General features: G+C 33.2%; 2 protein-coding genes across 3 annotated transcripts in view; one reads left to right on the top strand and one right to left on the bottom strand.

Annotated features, from left to right (window-relative positions):
- PARPBP (PARP1 binding protein) overlaps positions 1-19,472 on the top strand; it is a 47,424-nt gene extending 27,952 nt beyond the window's left edge. The window contains exons 8-11 of one of the 2 annotated variants that reach the window (XM_052669301.1): positions 3,157-3,335; positions 7,293-7,374; positions 17,013-17,163; positions 17,795-19,472. In XM_052669301.1, the coding sequence (XP_052525261.1) occupies positions 3,157-3,335; positions 7,293-7,374; positions 17,013-17,163; positions 17,795-18,129 (747 nt within the window). In that variant the 3' untranslated portion in view covers positions 18,130-19,472. The remainder of the gene's footprint in view (positions 1-3,156; positions 3,336-7,292; positions 7,375-17,012; positions 17,164-17,794) is intronic. The other variant, XM_052669302.1, reaches the window with a different exon arrangement.
- PMCH (pro-melanin concentrating hormone) lies at positions 18,425-19,639 on the bottom strand. The gene is made up of 3 exons (XM_052669317.1): positions 19,351-19,639; positions 18,805-19,006; positions 18,425-18,545 (listed from the first exon to the last, which is right to left on the bottom strand). The coding sequence occupies exons 1-3, from the start codon at positions 19,585-19,587 to the stop codon at positions 18,496-18,498; spliced, it is 489 nt and encodes a 162-aa protein (XP_052525277.1). The 5' UTR covers positions 19,588-19,639; the 3' UTR covers positions 18,425-18,495.
- Between the last annotated feature and the right edge of the window lie 230 nt (positions 19,640-19,869).

Genomic DNA, 19,869 nt, shown 5'->3' on the forward strand with positions numbered 1-19,869 from the left:
TCTTTCAGTGTTTCAAGACTAACACTAATTAGTTATTAATGCTTTTTTTTTTGTGTATGTGTGTGTTTTTTTTCTTGGAGGGAATCAAAACATTTAACGTTTTAAAAGATAGGTGTGGAGAGTATACCTGAATACATGTTTTTATTTGTGATTTCTGTACTTTGAATCTACATGGTCTTCTATTATGATATTTTTCTATTGAAACATCAACCAAGTTTATTTTACATTGTTGGTATATATAAAACAATATCTTATGTGTTTTTGTCTAGGAAACTTTTAAAATCTGCTCAACACTTTTTGTGTATATTCTTAGAGTGCTTGGTATTGCCAAATCACTGGAATTACCCCATAGTAACAAGATTTCTATCAGATTTTTATAAAACTTCCAATATCCTTTTGCTTTTCAATAAGAAGTAGAAGCCTCTAGATCTTAGTGGACAGTTAAATTGATTTAAATATGTGTTTCCACGGATTAGCATCCTCATTTTACTGCATCTCCCGAGGCTTCCATTGCTTTGTATTACCATTTCCCTTTCTTGTCTTTGTCTTTTTCTTTCTCTGCTCCATCTGAAAAGTTAGCAGCCCTATTATCTCTGTCTTTATCTGGAGACCTGGATTCCTGAAAAAAAAAATCTAAAGTCTTAGATTTTTTATCAGCTAGGTAAGATTCTTCTGATTTACCAAGCAATGCTTTTCTAACATAGCTTATGTTTCTTACTGTTTTCTATAGGTTGATACTGTAGTCTAATAGTCTGTAGAAATTTTTTCTAGTTTCCTTGTTGAGGCAGAAAGTAGTGGGATGGTTGTCAAGAAACATGGAAGTACTTAATTCTGTTAAGAACAGCATGAAGTTTTGTTAAAATGGGCGTCTGTAGGCAGCTTATCTACTTAACTATATTACTGTGAGTCAGTGGTTCTATGTTGAAGGTTTTCCCAATTACGTTTTTGAATTTAATCTCTCTGTTGGAAGAACCCATCTGCTTTTGAGTGGGAAGATTCTATTATAGTTTTTTTTTGTGAGAAAACTTGAGTACATATCAGAAAATGATGGGCTTTAAGCTAATCCTTTTCACCATACGCACCACAGAACATGCATATGCATAGCATGTACATACAGATATAGCTAACAGCCATGAGGGATGACTGTGGCCTGAATGTGGCTGATATGCTGGTTGGCTTGAGAAATCTAGTGCTCACTAAGAAAGCATGGGCAAATGTTAAGCAGAGATTTCAAACTGCAGGTTTCAGTGGAGCTTTCAGTAGAAAGACATTATACTAAACACACATAGATGGGAGGGGTTTTATTATGGATTTTGATAATAAAAGATTTCCACGCATTTTCCAAATGAATTTGAACTGTGAAGAAAAACTGGAGTGTCTGTATTGCTCCATTAAGATCTTAGGACAGCAAAGGTTAAATGTCTGCTGAGTTTCACATCTTTAAGTACAAATTGTAAATCTGAAATTAACTGTAGATCTGAAAAGGATGCCTCCAGCAGCTGTTAGAAAGACTGGCACTACATAAAATGTACTTCGGTTTCTATTCAGGTCGTATAAAATATACCTGAGAGATATTTTGTTGGAAAAATATTTGCTTTTTCTCCTATTAGTTTTCTTACATCTTTGCTCAGTTTTTCTGTAAATATCAGTTTTATTAAAGTCTAAAGCTGTATAAAAAATCAATATTTTATGCAGAAGGAAATACAACTTTTCACTGAAGACTTCATGAGTGACTAATAGCAATTGTGATGAATTTCTTCCTTAGAAATTTACTGCTGTAAATTGAATACAGTTGGCATTTCTGGAACTGGCTTGAATAGTCTGGAGTAGTTAATGGTTACTTCCCTTGAAAGATTAATAAATAGTTTACTTGAAAAAATATTTAGAGTCATTATTTTAATAATGAACAAGATTTTTGTGGCAGGGATTTTTATCTTGCCTGAAGTTCCTATTGTTTTTTGGACAATAGTATTTAGTACACCAAGCTTCTGTTGTAGTAGTACGTGAGATTTCTGAAGGTCATCTTTTGGCAGTTAGGAAGATATACTATATTCTACACGTTATTATTGTTACATTTTCTTTGTATATAATCAGTCAAGCTGTTGTCAAACTCATACTTTTTTCATTAAGATAAATTTACCGTGACCCACATGGCGTTTTATAAAATTCCATGATGTGGATGATGTAGTGATGTAATGACTGAAGAGGTCCAGAATAAATTTTGAGGAAATTAGATGTTACTGAAATAGACCAATTTTGTAAAATCAAGTATAATAACCATTTCTGTAATTGCTATTTCTAGCTATTGATTATAACTTATAGTAACTGACTGACGTGTTGCTATGGCTTCTTGAAGGCTACATACACTAATTGATATAATCAAATAGGGAGAGAAATAGAATTCGATCTTTTCAAGGCTGTGTTGAAAACAGTTAACTGATTAAAGAAATGCAGTTTGTTGCCTGCCCTGTTCTAAACAAAGTTAGGCTACTGTATGTTTCTCTGTATTGGTAAAAAAGAAAGACTGTGGTTTTTAAACCTTAATACTGTGTATTTAGCACTACATTTGTTTAGAAAACCCCTAGAACTTTACAGAGAAATGCTATAAACTTGCAACTCTAGCAATCCTATGAAATTCTGCATCTGCTGGCTATAGCATTGAACTCTTCCAGATGTGAATTGTTATTTTCTTTAAGTACTTTTTAATTCTTGTGGAAAACTGAGGAATTTATCGTGTTACAAACAAGAGGGGATTGTACCTCTTGCCATATCTTGGTCGAAAAATCTCTCTTTACCAGCTGCTTTTGCAGATTCGGTTACAGGAGTTGGACTTCATTAGAATGTTTGTGTGGCACTCGAGCTGGTTTTAAGGAAATAATATATCAGTTTCAGCAGCATGGTTTCATGACAGATTTGAATATTTGTGTGACTTGCTTTTCAGTGTATGCCTCTAGTTGGCAATGATCTAAATTCTACTCATTCCTTGGGATGAAAAAGAATCTTCCATGTAGTCATGTTACTTGATAGATGCTTACTGGGAAAGGGGAGGAGGGGGTTCTTGCATCTTCTGCTATTAGTTGCTTTTGGAGGTGAGCTATTGATTTCACTTTTTGACCTTTCTTGCAGTATGTTCTCTTTAACATTATTCGCTTTCAGCCAAAATTGCATTCCATAAACCATGGCACTGCATATTGTGGCAGAGATACCATAAAGGTCTTACTAGTTCTTCTTGATGAAGAAGCAGTCAGTGCTCCTACCCAGAACAAAGCGGAATTATTATATGATGATGTAAACTTAATTATGTTTGGAAGCACCTCTGTTTTGACACTCTTCAGGTAAGTACTAAAAAGCTTTTTGTTCATTTATAAAGATTTTATACTAACTGATTTAAAGCACTGATATTTTGTATGCTAAATTTGCAGCCTGTTGGGAGCATAGGTGTGAAAGGAAAGTGTTCTTAGGACAGTGTCAAGTTCTCAAGAGTATTCTACCTCCTCATCTTCACTTACTGTTTTTTTTCAATATGCTTTTGGAAGACAGACTTTCTGGGCTAGTATGTTTCTGGGCTGCACAAGACCTATGAAGCGAGTATCCTTTGCAACTAGTCTTCCAGATACTTGTCTATATTCTTAAGTTCAAATAATGTGTATTCAGTAGCTGACTGTGTTTATATTCAGTTTGAAAATTCCTCCTTCATCTAACTTTAGTACAAGATATTTTGGGATGAAAATGTGTTTTCTTCCTACGTAGTAATTATTTTGTAGAGACTTTTCTAAATGGTTAAATAGATTTTCATATTGTGATACACCAATCAGTAATATTGGACAACAAAGGATGTTGAAACAAATTCCTGTGCATGAATATTTATTGGTGGTATCTGTAGTTCATGGCATACATTGACTCTGATGGTGAAATTGAGAGAAAGAAGGAGAGGAAATAGAAAAATTTCTCAGTGACCAGCTGGGAAGTGAAGCAGTCTGGGTCTCGAGACAAGCATCATCTGCAGTACAGCAGTTGGTTCCACTACAATATTATTCCCATGATAACTATGTTTTTTTCATAAGGACCTGCTAAAACCCACTGCTGACTGTCCCTGTTTTTTGATGCCAATAGAGGTGGTTACTACATCTGTTCATTAAGGCCAGGACTGCATGGTTAGTTGTTTCTTAAGGTTTTTGCCTGCACATTTTGGGTTCCCAAATATAAAAGGAGAGCTACAATGAAAGACTGTAAAAAGTGGGGAATTAGAGATTTTCTTATGCTGATGGCAGTTGCTTTACACGAGAACCCACCAGTACAACACTGTCAGGGCATGTTGGTGCAAGACTCTGAGAATAACAGAATAGGCAAAGAACAAGAAAAAAGCCTGGACAAAAGGATGCAGGAATGTGAGTAGAAATCTCAGTTTCTGATATGTGTTCCATAGCAATACAGGAAACAAAGGCACTTATAATTCTGTGAAGCTGTTGGTTACTGATTTTATTACTTGATTTTTAATGCAAGAACTTCCTCACCTTCTTTGAGTCCTAAACTGGAAGAAATAAGGAGATAGACATAAAATAAGGAGAATTTGGTGGTTCCTCTAGATTTATAGTTCAACCTCTTTTATGAAACCAACCAAACTATCACATTCCAATAACATCCAGAAAAAATATTTTCCCATTATTTTTGATTCAGGATTCATTAAATTAATAAACCTCAATCAGGATGTGTTTTGTCAAAACGAATAGGAGCTTAATCAGATTTAGATTAGTGCTCAATGTGAATGCCATCAAAGCTCAACTGAAATTTTCTGAATTAAGCATTGCTGTTATTCATAGCTAGAAATCTTTATTTGCTTTCTTGAGCAACTCTTTAAAATGGAATAAAAACCTCTTATTTCTGGATAAGAGTGTCCACTGAGTAAAGATATAAAGCATTCATTGACTTGAAATCTTCTCCTTGTAGGTGCAAGGAGGTGCTGCTATTTAGAAATGTATATGGTAATCTACACAAAATTCTTGTGTTTTCTTTAATATTTTCTGGTGATTATCTTGTTTTAGATTTTATTTTTCACATATCAAATTTTAAATACTATTTGTTCACATAACATCTAAATAGAAATAATTGTGGAAACACACAAAATATTGAATTAACCTTAAATAATTGTTTTAAGGAATACATAAATTTGCAAAGCCTAAGAAGAAATATGTGAACTTGCAAACAGCACCTGTTCTCAATTTTTATTTAAATCTTTGTGTTCTACCTTTCTGTAACAGTTTATACTGTAATCTTCCAATTGCCTTGCAATGAACATTTTAATATCACCTAGCATAGTAACTAAGGTATCTGTATTTCATCAACATACAGGCACATATACAGTACCTTTTTTGTTAATACTTCTCAAACATTTGATCGACAGTGTTTACAGTCTTTTGCTGATCCATATAGTTAAAAGTAAGTCTGAAATAATTTCCAGGATAAATGGCAGTAGGTTTGACAGTAAACACTGTAGTGAAAATTATTTTTGCTAATTTGATTCAATGTAACAGGTTGTCGTCTCATATGGTAGCTTTATGGTTTTAGATCAAATGGTAGTTTTTATTTTGAGGATTTTCACAATATTTTTTGTTATCTCTAGTGATTTTACTACTGAAGAATCCCAAGATATGTTTAAAACTTTTGGGTGTATTTGTCTGGGATCTAATAATGTTAAAAGAGCACTGTTATTTTTCAGTTGAATGCTGAAGATAAATGAAAGTATCTCCTTTTCATAATTTCAGCATTCTTGGAATTTTTTGAAATTAAATTAATTGGCTCTATTTATCTGTCACCTTTTAAATCCTGTAAGAAAGCTGCTGCTCAAAAGCAGTTGTTGTGTGATGTTCATATTTTCGTTAGTTTTCTTTCATTTAAAATCATATTTCAATAATTTGTAAATTGCATAAATATTTTCAGACGGAAAATGTAAGCAGTGATGATATTTTTGACCATGCAAAACAAGCTGAAGTTTTTCTCTGTTTAATGGGACCTTCAGTACGCACCTCAAATATTTTCCATCCGTAAGAACCTCATTTTAGTTTGCTTGAGAATCATCCTTTTGAATATGCATTATAGAAGTGTGAATAAAGTTCCCGTACTTCTTATTAATTTTCATCAGTTTTAAATTTTATTTCGAACCTTATACAATGCAAGCGTGCTGATTTCCTCTCAGTATTGCTAAAATTTGTAATTAAACAAGTATGTAGTGATCATATTGAAATCAAAGTAAAGTGATTCCGATACAATTTATTATATTGTTTACATATAAAATTGAATTTTGCATAAATATGAATTAAGTATTTTCATATGTCTTCACAATAAAGTTTTTGGTTGTTTTTTTTTTTTATTTTTTTCTGGTTCTGCTGGTTCACCAAGTCTGTAGGGTTAAGGGCAATATTATATTTGCTGCTGTTTTTCATATAATGCCTGTCATCTTCCTATCACATTACTGCTAACACAAGTCTTTCTTTAAAGTATGTGTGACAGAGCACTAGAACAGTTTGCCCCGAGAGGTTGAGGATTCTCCTTTTGCAGAGATATTCAAGACATGTCAGGATGCCTAGCTGTGCATCCTATTATAGGGTACCTGCATTAAAAGCAGGGGGTTTGGACTCAATAATCTCCTGATATCTCTTTGACTCCTTGCAGTTCTGTGATTTACTTCTTGCTAATTGTTCCCTCCCCTCCCCTCCCCTCCCCTCCCCTCCCCTCCCCTCCCCTCCCCTCCCCTCCCCTCCCCTCCCCTTCCCTTCCATTCCCTTCCCTTCCCTTCCCTTACCCCTACCCCTACCCTCCCTCTTTCCTTTCCCCCTCCCCCTTTTTAATTTGAATTTTAAACATGTATGAAGTATATGCAAGTTGATGTGATCCACAAAGCAACAAATCTCTTTCAAAGCAATTTTTGTTGGAAAAACAAGTTAATATATCCATAGAGTGGAGAGGCAGCAATGATTTAACTGATCACTTATCCTGAGGAAGCACCAGGCTTTGGAAAAGTGGGATGCTGAGGATTTTGTCACTATGGGTCATAAGGAGAACACATGAGCCGTAAAAATGCAATAGATGGGAACATGTAGAAATTACATATTTTGGCAATTTAAATACATTGAAAAGGCAGGCAGAAATTTAGTGCCACATAAAAATGGAACTTAAAAAAAATTGAGCTAAATAAAATAAATTTTATTTTTTTATTTTATTTTTATTTTATTATTATTATTTTTTTTAATAAATTTTTATTTGTTCTGAATACTTCATATCTCTTTTGAACATAGATCGCCAGCACAGTCCAAAGAATCTTCTCCAAAACCTCTTAGACAGCGTATTCAGAAGTCTGTGGATGAAAAAATAAGTAAGGTACTGTACAGAATGTGCTATACACATATGGATGCACTGAAATAGTAATGCTAAGATGAAAATAATCGTGATAAAATTTTCAAATATTTGAATGGTATTCAGTAGGTAAATAATTGGTTACCTTGTGCTTAATGGCCTAACTCAAACCGTATTGAATGAGAACGTGCAACACTCCAGAAAAGTCTTTAAGCTTACTAAAAATACTTCGTTGTGAAGATCTCATAATGACAATGTAATGCATAAATCTATATCTCCTAAATTAGCTCTCTGTGCATCTCAGGACTGTAGGATTAAATCTGAAGATATGTGAAAGGAAAAATAAGATTGAAAAGAGGTACCAGATTTCAATTCTAAAATAATGATTAACTGTTGGTTTTTTTTCAGAGTGCTATTTGTTTGTAACATTTCATTTACATTTCCCTTATTGTATACATAAAATGCATACAATAAAGTGCAGTAATGCTTGCTATTTTCTAGGGGAAATAAAACATTACAGTATACTGGTATTGTAAGTGGCTCTATTTAATAGAACAACTTCAGTGTTTCTGAAAATTACAGCCTTCGTAAAATTGCATTTTACATCATCTCTTTTTCTCAAAATTGTCAAATTTTAATGTTGGAACTATAGACAGAGACAGACTATGTATCTTCCATGGCATTTCAACAGAGAACTAAATGAAAGTACTGACTAGTTTTTACAAAATTAGTTATGACAACAGATGAAAACATAAATAGTATGTAAATAAGGAAACAAGTTTTATAGGCCATCAGGATTAGTTTTGGTAGAGCACAATGGAAAATATATCTCTGCCAGTGAAGATGAAGGGAATTTTTACGTATTACATGTATAAGAAATAGAAAGTGATTGAAAGGAATTAGAATGAAAATTATTGTCAGTTTCTCCAACAAGTGCTTTAAATATACTTTGATTCTGCACAGAATATGCTTTTTAGAGAAGTAGAGGAGTGAGGCTGTTGTTTTAGATGCATGTATTAGTTAAGGTGAAATCTACCTCGAAACTAATGGGAAAACATTTGAAAAGATTGGAGCTGATAAATGATATTCATGCTAATTTTACTATAAATAACGTAAGTTGCAGCTTTATTCATCAAATAGCAAAAATGTAATATGCCATTTACATAATACATTGAAATAGGCAGTTTTTTTCTGTCTAAACTGAGGTTTTGTAATTGGGTTCATGAAGTTATGTTCAGTGTTAAAGCACAAAAGAAAGTCTAAAGTTAATTGCCTGTCAAGTTTTGGAGCTTTACCAGGAACATACAAAGTTTCTCACAGAAACTATCAAAAATATGAAACCTGAGATTGATTCCTGTTATGAAATCATTCTTTTCTTTTTTTTTTTAATAGTTTTTTGCTAATCAAAAACATGAGATTAGCTTCTATAGAGAATTTCTATGTAAATTGTAGTTCTTACCGAAGGTATTTAATCATGACAGCCTCCTGAATTGATTCTATATTGCCTAAGAAAGATATTGTGATTCCTATATCCCCTGTTAACACAATACAAGGAGTGACTTTTTCTCCATGACTTTTGTCTCAGCCTTGTTTTCACTGTGATTGATGACACAGAATGTGTCTGTAGCAAAATAGAATGAAATATCTATTATTTTTAGCCAGTCTTTGTTGAAGTCTTTCAGTCTACTTCTAAAACTGATATTGACACTCACAATGTGCCCTCATTATAAATGAGGACGACTATGTTGAAATGTAAATTACCTTTTATCTTAAGAAAATCAAAATACAAGGAGAACAAGGAACAGGTATAAAGTCTGTGGTTTATCCTTAGAACATTCATAGATCATAGAACAATCATAGAATCACCAAGATTGGAAATGATCTCTGAGACCATCTAGTCCAACCATCCACCACCAATACTTACCCACCATGTTCCTTAGTACAACATTCAATTGTAAAGATTACCTACAGTTTTTTGTAGATTAAACCTGTAAGATTTGACTCACTTCTACTTCAGCAGAATGGATGCTAAGGTGAATGTGATTAATTTTTAACTAAAAGGCCACTTGGAACTACACAGCTCATGTCTTAAAGGAACACTGGGGCTGCCGAGCTGTCTTTTGTAATCATAAACAGTTTTCTTCATGGCTTTCTTCCAGTGTATCCTATCGTATCAGTGAGAAAAAAACACTGCATGGAACTGAGGCCAGCTTTCTCAAGATGTTTTTCCATATTGAAAAATCATAACTAAAAAAATAATGTTGTACAAAATGTAAATGCAAATATGTATCAGTACAGAGTTTTCTTACCCAGACTGTTTCACGTTGCCTGAATGTTTCACATTGCTTGCAATTCTGTTTTCTGGGTATTAGCCAAACGTTTACCATCCAAACTATACTATATGCTTGTAAAGTCTGAGATTGTTCTTCTGATATTCCTATGCTCTCTTTAGTCTTGCTTCTCCCATCAGTTAATCAAAATTGCTGTTACCAAAACAGCTAATGACTTTTCCAGCTGAAACTCAGAGATAATTCTCCAACCTTCATCTTTGATCTCCATTCTCTCACAGAAGATGTAGATTTTCTTTTTTATTCTTCTTTTGTCTGTTCCTGGTAGCCTTTCTTACAATTTCTACAGTGTTTCTTTTACATATTTTTCCCCTTTTCTTTTCTTACTTAGAAGACATTTGGGATCATACCTTCTTTTTCTTACCTTCTTTGTGGAGGAATACATCTACAAACAAGTTCAGCTATCAGCCATGTATGAATAATTCATAAATCTATATGTAACCTAAGTATCTCTTTTGTCAAAACTAGCGATTTTTGTAACTTCTTCTATAAAAAACTTCTTTTAAGTATGTCTGTCTGTCTTAATATATTTAACTTCGAGAATAGTACCCTATCTGCTACTTTTTTTGCATTATAGCAACTGTAGAATATATTCTCCTTTATCCATATGTCAATTTGACTATAAATCATTAAAGATTCAGCTTGCTTTTTGATCACAGTGGTATATTTTTCTTGGACTTGGTAGATGATATGTGCAGATTTAGCCTATCTTCACCGAGACTGACAGCTGTTGAACAGCAAAGCATTTAGAAGGTAAATGCCATTCTTCTGTTTGCATATCAATCTGTTCCTTTAAGTGGTAGTAGATACAAACTACTTGTTTTAACGTATCTTTAGCCACACTGATTATTTCTATTTTGCTGCTCTGAGATACACGTTCTTACTTACATTCAGCCTACGGTACCAATTTTCCTTGTTGGTTTGTTAATTTTCAGCCTGGTTCTTCCAATTTTTTTGCTTTATACTATTTCTTATAGCTGAAGAGATTTGCTATGGGTATCTGCAGAGCTCATTATCCTCTTTTAAAAGCTTTTTCAGTACTTTTAAATCAACCTCTCCTCGAAATTTAGCAGTTTTATGTATTGAGGTGGATGCCCATTACAATGACTAATCTGGATTTCTTTCCCTATGAATCCATATATTTCTTGTCTTAGATTGTAATGTCCCTTGGTAGAAATATTTCTTGTTCTGTCCTTACTGTGCAGCACATGGCACAATGAATTCCTTGTCCCTGACCATAGATCTCAGGCGCTGTATTACTGTTTATCACCTTCTTATGCTGAGTATCAGTTTTCACATTCCAAAATTGTTGTATGAAGTAATAATTTACAGGTTGCCTCTAAAATTTGTACTTGTAAATTTTGCTATGCATAACACACAGATTTCAAAATTGACTCACAAGAGATAATGTACATGGATTCTGAATTATACAGTAGAAATATGATGCTTCTTTTCAATGTCACCGATTCTCCTGAGAAATTTCTTATGTGAGGTAGCATTAGTTCCATAAAATTGTCATGAGGGCTCTTTTTCACGCTGTCTCTTTTGACATGGTCAGATTGTTAACCTACAGTGCTAACTTACCATCAGCCATTTGGATTTGTAATAATTTGCAATAAAAGTTTTCTTTACTGTGATATTGAGGGAAAGTGATGATTAGCTTAGTTATATGCTGAGCCCCATCATGAATTGTATGTTGAATAAGGAATTTTGGGAAAATCCCTTAAGCAATGGGAAAAAGGGATACTTCACTAAATTAAAAGTAGGAATAATAAAAATAAAAATGATATCCCCTCCTTCCATAATAGGAACAGACTTTTCACATCTGAAGAATTGCAAAGAACGACAGATCAGTATTTAAACATGGAGCACAACGTAGTGCACGTGTTTTGTATCTAAGAATAAAGAAAGTGGGAAAAGTAAGCAGGTAGCTATGAATTGTAATGCATTTAAAAATAAGGTAACTCTATGAGTATTTCTGTTTTCCAAAAACCAGTTCCTGGCAACAGTGAAGAAGAAATATTTCCTCTTGCAGTCCTCATTAGATACTGGAATAGATGCAAAAATATTCCCTGACTATAAAGGCATTTGTTAGAAGGCAATGCTAGTGCTCAGTTCCTTGAAGAGGAAGAAGTTTGGAGATCTAGTATGTTTCACCTTTTCATTCCCTCTAGCAGAAACAAGTCAGAGTAATAATGAGAAATTCAATTTCATCTTCCAATGAGAGGTGATTGAGTTGTGTTTCAAATTTCCTTTCCACTGTTAAAGGGAAGTATCTTAATGGCGAGTGCTATTTTGTGGAAAAAAATATTTAATTCAGAAAGGCTCACAGAATATTCACTTCTGTCTCTCGCAGCCAGTTTTTCTTGCATTCAGTTTCTGCTTCATAAAAGAAAACAGACCACTTAACTAGACAAGAGAGAGCTACTTTATCTAAAACGAGGTATTCCAAACTTATGTCTGGTACTTTGAATTATACTTACATTAATTTTAAACCCTACTGTTTAACAATTTGTGAATGCAATGGTATTATTTAAGTAGTAATTACTTTTGTGTGAGAGGAATGGAATGATTGTAATAATCACCTCCTTTGATTAGGTTAAAGATCAACTTAGGGGAATAAACAGAATGCATAATAAAGATTTAGTTTTTCCTCTGCACCTCAAAAGATAAACTGACGTTTCAAGTGGTAGGTAAAACACTGTACTGCATAGAACTAATGACTTTGGGTGTGAACATTAGCAATTATGAAGGAAGGAGCAAAAGCTATTAGGCCATAAGCATACAATATGTGAAAGAGTAGCATATTTTTATATTATTTTGGAAATTGAAGGTTGTTTCAGCCTTTTAATGCATTGTGTTAATAATCCTGCTACACTGCTAACACATTTACTCCATGACAGCTGCAAGAACTTTCAGTAGTTTGGCATGTTATTTTTTTTTCTTAATGTAACAGGAGACCACCTTTCCTATCTGAAACACTGTTTTCCTCCGATTGGGAACATAACTGTAGTTTTAGTTTTAAAACAATCTGTGGCTGAATAAAACTCTAACAAATGTTGGCATGTTTGATATTCATTGTAATTTCACTGTGTATAGAAATCCTCCCAAGGAAAAAAACTCCACAAAGCAAACAATTCCACTCTGCCTTTCTCATGTGACTTGTTCATGCCTATACAAAGTGATTTAATTTCTAGATTCAAGCACTGAAGTTATTTTTCACTGCTTAGTTTCCCTAAATGCTGTTACTTGAGAAAATTGTTTTGCCTGTTTGTGATTCCAGTGCAAATAAATTCTAACTTGGAAAATTGTCAACAGGAAGTTATCAAGAGTTTTCTGCATGCCCATTGTAACTATGGGTAGAAAAGGCATAGCAATAGAGAAAATAATCCATCTCAGGCAGACATATTATCTATTGTAAAAATGAAATTTCTGACTGGAATATAATTATGGTATGTAAATTGATTAGTAGTTTTGGTGGTTATGAAATGAGCTAAAAAATGAAAACCTGAAGGAGAAAAGGAAGGGGAAGTATAGATTATGTTCAATAAAAGATCTAAAGACAGGCTATTTTTCTTCATCAGGTACTTGATAAACTATACTTCTAGGGGAAATACCATTATTATTACTACAAGACACCTGAAAAATTTTCTAAGGATCCCTAGCTGTGAATTATGAGCACTCTTGAAACCGTTGTGCGATAATTTGTGGCTGAATGCTTTCAAAACAGTAGTAAGTTAATTTAGGATTGAGAAGATTGGTAGAATGTCATGCTAAAAAAATTGTCAGATTTGGTAAAATAAAAGCTTGCTATTACCTGAGCTACTACTAGTCAAGATGGTTTTTTTGTGGTTGAATAATATGATGCCTTATTTTGATGATTGTGTTTACTGTTTTTTTTTATAAATATTTTATTTCTCTTCCCTTAACATTTCCTTTCTTTCTTTCAACTTACCTTTACTATGTTTTCTGAAAGAAAACAAGTAAAGATGCAGAGAATACATTTTTCTCTACTTTTTATCTCTCTCTTCCTCTTCCAAATAGTATTCTAATTGTTTGGCTGGAAAATAAAAACATGTGTTTGTTGTTACTGATGTAGGTTTTCAAATTCTATTAAGCTATTCCAGCATATAAAACCCAAATCTTAACATTCTTACTGACTAAGTATTGGCAGTACTGACTGTATGCAGATGGTGAAGGAGGTCTGGAATAGATTATCAACTAACTTTTAGAAAGAAATAGACCACGCACCATTAATTTTTTGCATAACTGTGAATATTTTATACTGGCATCTCAATGAACTGAAAATCTTTAGGTTCAGAAGTTAAGGTGGGAGAATATTCTACATATTCTGTTTGTTAGGACTACTATCTGACCTACATGTGCTAAACACAGGATATTTTATATGCTGTTGTAGTTTCTTCCAGCTAAACAATAGTAACAGTAAACCCCTATATCTGGAATTCATTAGAATTTCTTTCTATGTATAGGTGTAACAGAAATATCCATCTTGCTTGTGTAGAGGAACAGGAACAGCAAGCCTTAGTTCATTTCACCCTACTTATGTGCAGCTACTTGCTTAGGAAGTTGAATTCCCAACATCTTTTCACTTTCACAGAGCGGTTGGTTATTGGATTGGTGATGTGGATTCCCTCAAAGCAGTAGAGTTTGGGGAATTTAATGTACAAAACCACTCATTTCTAAGAGTTTTCCAAGTTGTTGAAAGCATTTATTATGTGTTACTCAATCAAATTTGAAGTTAGTCTTTTTTTTTTTTTTTTTTTTTTTGAAGGAACATTCCGGAAGACCTTTTCTTTTTGATTCAGCTGTAGACTCACACTGTTTTGTTCTGCCTTCGGGCTATTAAAATTTTCTTGTTGCTAACTCAGTGTAGTACAGTTGTTGTACTAGCAGGTTTATATTCCTACACCAACTGGGAGGTTTGCTTTAACAAGTCTGGTTTTGCAGTCTTGATTCATATATACCTTTTAGCTTAGTACTAGGATCAACTGAAACAGTTCTATTTGGTAGAGTTTTATGTACTTTATTTGCTTGTAAATGGCTGAGTAGCATGTGATGTGGCACAAAATTTTGAGGCATATTTTATGCTTCAGTGTAGTTGAAATACAGACAGATGAGTTTGTGAATTTTTTTCAGTATTTGGTCCTTTGATTCCACATATTCTAATCCCTGAAAATTAAGTTCATTAAATGTCTTGTGGGTGTTGTAAAAAAAACAACTCTGATGTCCAAAAAATAATTCATTGTTTATAGAATGTTAATTATCAAGCTTTCTTGACTGCTTGATAGCTTTTTTGGTTCTGTATTTATTACATCTTCATTAGCTCAGTACAAAATGCATCTTATTTGCCTCTTGCAATACGAATGTGATAGCATTTTGTGTGCAGGTTATTGTTGCATAATGTGTATCATTTAATACAAAGTTGAGGATCGAGTAAATTTTAAAGGATTATGATGAAGCATTGGAGAAACAGCAAAACCAGGAAGCATAATAATACAGTAATACTAAACTAAAAAAAAATTAAGCCATGTATGTTCTGAACATTATATAAATAGGATGTTACATTTAGTTACAAAAGATACTAATCTTTTATGACTACATGCATTTTGTGCAGTTTCAAATACTTATTCTGAGTCTTTGGGTATAGTTTCATCCTTCTCTACTGGGTTTGTATGGCAAGCTTTGTGTAGCAGCTGAGCTACAGGCAACCTCTATGAGAAGAGATCAGGAGCTGCCCGCATGCTGGGCAGAGTCAGTTATAAAAAAAGCCAACACTGGCCAACGCTGACTTATCAGTGATGCTGGTGATAGTTCTGTGGTAACATATTTAAGAAAGGGTAAGCATGGTAGCTGTAAGAAGTGAATGAGAAAAGTGAGAGAAACATCTCTGCAAACACCAAAGTCAGTGAAGAGGGGTATGAGGCGCTCTGGATACTGGAGCAGAAATTCCCCTGTAGCACATGGAGAAGACTATAATGAATCTTTCAGTACAGATATGGGCACATTAAGTAAGAATTACCCATGTTCATGTAAATAAAAGATAGCAAATATATTCACCTGATCAACTGCAGTATCATGCAGATACTAGGCTACCTCTAAAAGCTAGAGTCTATTACTTTACGTGGATGAAAGCAGTGTGTGATGAAAGTGGTATAAACTGTGACTGAATTTTGCGACCCCCATGAAATGAGATTTCCAGCCATGTATTCTTTTCTGTTATTCTGTTTGAATATGAAAGTTTGAATTGGAACAAAATGATCTATAGAAGTGAAATCTTGGAAATAGAGTATTTAAACATGCTTGTGCATAGAAGGAAAGTATAATGCAAACTTTTAAATCCTAAAAGTGCCTGCAAACCTCCTACTCAACAAAACCAACTGAAAAAAATAAAACCAGTATTTATTTTGTGACAATGTTTACTGTATTTTCTTTTTGCTGATGTTTGCACAGCATTTCTCATTCAGCTCGTATTTATTAGAATTCACCTGTGACATTTTAACAGATTTATTAGCTAGAAATCCTAATCCCTGCTGTAACTTTCAATGTATTTTAAATAATTTAATAGACTTTCAAAAGGACTCAAGGGCACAAATTGTCTTGCAGACTCTATAACATTTCTGATGAATTGGCCAGCTAGTTTGAAGTTTGGCCCTGGAATTAGAGTAAGTGATAGTCAGAAAGTGTAGCCTAAGTGTAAACTGAGGAAGATTGACCTGGAATCACCAACTCCAGTAAATATATTGACTATATTAAAATTTTCACACAATTTTTGTAGTTGAACAACATATTTTGATTTGCCTGGGCTATAAGACTAGATTATCTCCTTTCAAAGCTAGGAAAGGGCGATGAACATAGAGAACCAGATACAGTAATGTTCTTCACCACTGTAGCTTTTTGGCAATGTAGGCTATGCATGTTTTGACAAATGTGGCACTTGACATCAGTGTACAGTACGCCTGTATTTTAGAGATTAATTGCAAAATCTGAAGGTTAACACAGAGGGATCTGAAATAATATTTTATATAGAAGTTTTAGACATAAATATATTGAAGGCTAATTTATATTACTTTTGCAGTGTTTCACTATTATTGCTGTAAGTATTCTTGAAAACTTATGTATTTTGTATACTTTTGTATGTTTTGAATATTTCATATAAATTCTTTTTTTGTGTGAGTATCCTCATTTTTTAGTAAAACTTTTGAGACAACAGAGTGGAAATTTAGTATTTTACTAGTCCTGCAGGTGTTGTATTTTACTTCTGTAAGTAAAGCTAACACGAATTATTATTGGTAGATGGAGCAATCTTCAATCAAATCTCAGTTTGCATGTACATACAAAAATGAGCTGAGTAAAATAAGGGATCAGCACTTCCTCAGCAGTAGACAAATGTCAGCCTGCATAAATCCTGCACCAAAGCAACATTTGCAAGGTAAATATTTCACAGGTAAGCCGTTGTGGAATTGAATATGTGAATGTGATATCTAATTTTTCAAGTGTTATCAAAGAAAGCTTTGGTAAAATTCATGTATGTTTTCAAGAAAAAAATAGATGTCTCATTGCTTTGTATATACTGTGACCAGCTAAATGCCTTTGCATTGAAATTTTAATGTTAATATCTTAAAAATTCAAATTTGTTTGAAACACATGTATTGATGCTATCTTAAAGTAAAAAAAAAAGTGATACTTTTTGTACTTTTTTTACTTCTTATTTGACATAAGCAAGCTAACTGAAATTTATATATTTAAGAAAATAATCATTTGGGTTATTCCTCCATAAGCTATATCATATATATATTCTAAATCCTTTATGCATATTTTCTAATATCTCAAAGCTTTAAATTAATTTCCCTAATTTAGTTTCCTTAGCTTATTTTTGAGCAAAGTAATTTTAAAATATCAGCATACTTAATATGTAGCAAATGCAAGTGCAATGACCAGAATAGTTTTGTTCTGCTTTATAAAGCAATTGTTTTGATAAAAAAATAATCACATGATAGTCCTGATAGAAAACAGATGAATTAAACCCAGGTAACTTCTATTGCTTCACATATGTTTTTGATATTCTCGCATGACAGAAGGTATGAATTCATGTCTTGACATACCAGTGCTTGGAACTATTTCTGAAAATGTTCATCAGAGTAAAAATTATAGAGAAATGGGGAAATTGAGTTGTCAGCCAAGGAACAAGAACTCCAAGAATGAACAGATGGATTTGAATAATGACAAAGTTATCTATGATGAGGAAAGTGAAATATCTTTGCCAAAAAATGCTAAGAAACGTAAGACTTCAAACAACCCTCAGAAGAAATTGGACAGCAAAATTGATGGAAAAAGAAAGAACAACAGAACTGCAAGCAAGAATAAATTGATTGTTGGTCAGGCAAAATTAACTCAATTTTTTAAAGTGTAACTTTTTATTTTTATCTGCATTGTCTATTGAGCACTTCAGAAGTGAGATTTTGTAAGAAAAAGGTGAAATTCATGATTTGCTTTTCTTCATACTCAAATCAATGAAAATTGCTTGTGTGTATAATTAGACAAATGCTTACAAGTCTGATTATGCAGGTATCTTTTATTTTTGTTAAGAATACATCAGTATTGACAACTGTGCTCTGTTTTGGTAATGAATTATGCTTCTCTCAACATTGCAATATAATGAAAATAATGTTAGATGCATATGTGTAGGATTACTAAGACACAAATATCTTCCAATCATGTTAAACTCACAATAAAATATTTAATCTTCTTCAAAGAAGGTGCTGTGAGTCAGTAGTTTTCAGACTTGCCAACAAGGTCGATAGACTCTTCCCAGCATGCATCTGAGCACTACAGGAATATAAAGCGAAAGTTTAAAATAGCAAAGAACTAGAATTCTGTATGGCCTACAAATGCCTACACCCCACCCCCCAGACTGTTTACAGTAGAGGCAAGTTGGAAATGCAGGATTTAAATAGCACTAACAAATCCCAGATATTAAATGGAGTTTCTAACTGTGCTTTTAAGAAATGGTTTCAGAGACACTGAAGTATACCTTACCAGAATTAATCTAAAAAAAAGAAGAGAGAAAAAAATAAAATGTACTTACTGTCAAAATCTCTCCTTCCTATGGGGAATTTAGCTGAATTTTCTTCTTCCACTGTCTCTCTTTCCTGTATTGATTCAATATTCTGAATTTCAGTGTCAGCTGGAAAAGCAATGGCTCCCTTCACTGCAAGATAAGGTAGTTGCTTTCTGCCTGCACTGATAGGTACACCATGATTTAAGAAATCATGTCTGGAATCAGTGTCCTGTTTTAAGAAGAAAAACAGGACTATCAGTTTACCTTTAGAAAAAAAAACAAAAAGAAAAACACAAGAGACATGCTGAAACATAGGCTCTTCCCCCCAAACTTTTGTTTCTATTTATTAGTTTTTATTTTTTAATTTAACTGCCCAGATTAAACATTTAAAAACTGGAAATTAGAAAATTCATAAGAAGAAATTATGGTAGAAAATTTCATTCAATCCTAAACTGATTTTTTTCCTGTACCCAACAAGTCATTACTTTAAATTACTTGCCTTCTAAAGGGCTATGAAAAGAATTTCAATTTAATACTTAGGCGATTAAAAAAAATGCAAAACTGAAAACTCACAAAAAACTTTAATCTTCTGTCATCGTTTTCATCTAAGAAGCTTTCCTCAATCTTATAACGTTTCAGCAAAGGCACTGCTCCTCTCTTTTCAGTTCTATCTCCATTTCGAAGGGTTCTTCCTAGATTGATTGCAGTTAGCAACATATCTTCATCTGCTTTTTGCAGAGATTTTGAAACTGAGATTAGGAAACCTTGAGAAAAAAGAGAGAGTATTAACATATATGATGAGATACACATTCTTAATTACTTAATGCTTTCATATAAGGTAAGCAGTTTTCAAACTCTAAGCTTTTCAGGTGTAAATTAACATGTTCTCCATCTGTGCCCACTTTATATATTTTACAGACTGAATGGAAACTCCTTCAGTGAGTGATGAGTTCAGTCTTTTAAATGAGTCACATTAAGGATAAGGCTTTGTATAAGCCTTCTAATCCCATCTATTGTTTAGAACTACTTAAACATTTCTTTAGCATGGATAATTTTTTTCTTTCAATCTTTTTAGAACAGCAAGATAGCTCC

Source organism: Tympanuchus pallidicinctus, unplaced genomic scaffold (genome assembly GCF_026119805.1).
Source record: "Tympanuchus pallidicinctus isolate F22 unplaced genomic scaffold, pur_lepc_1.0 scaffold8, whole genome shotgun sequence".
In the NCBI taxonomy this organism is placed as follows: Eukaryota; Metazoa; Chordata; class Aves; order Galliformes; family Phasianidae; genus Tympanuchus; species Tympanuchus pallidicinctus.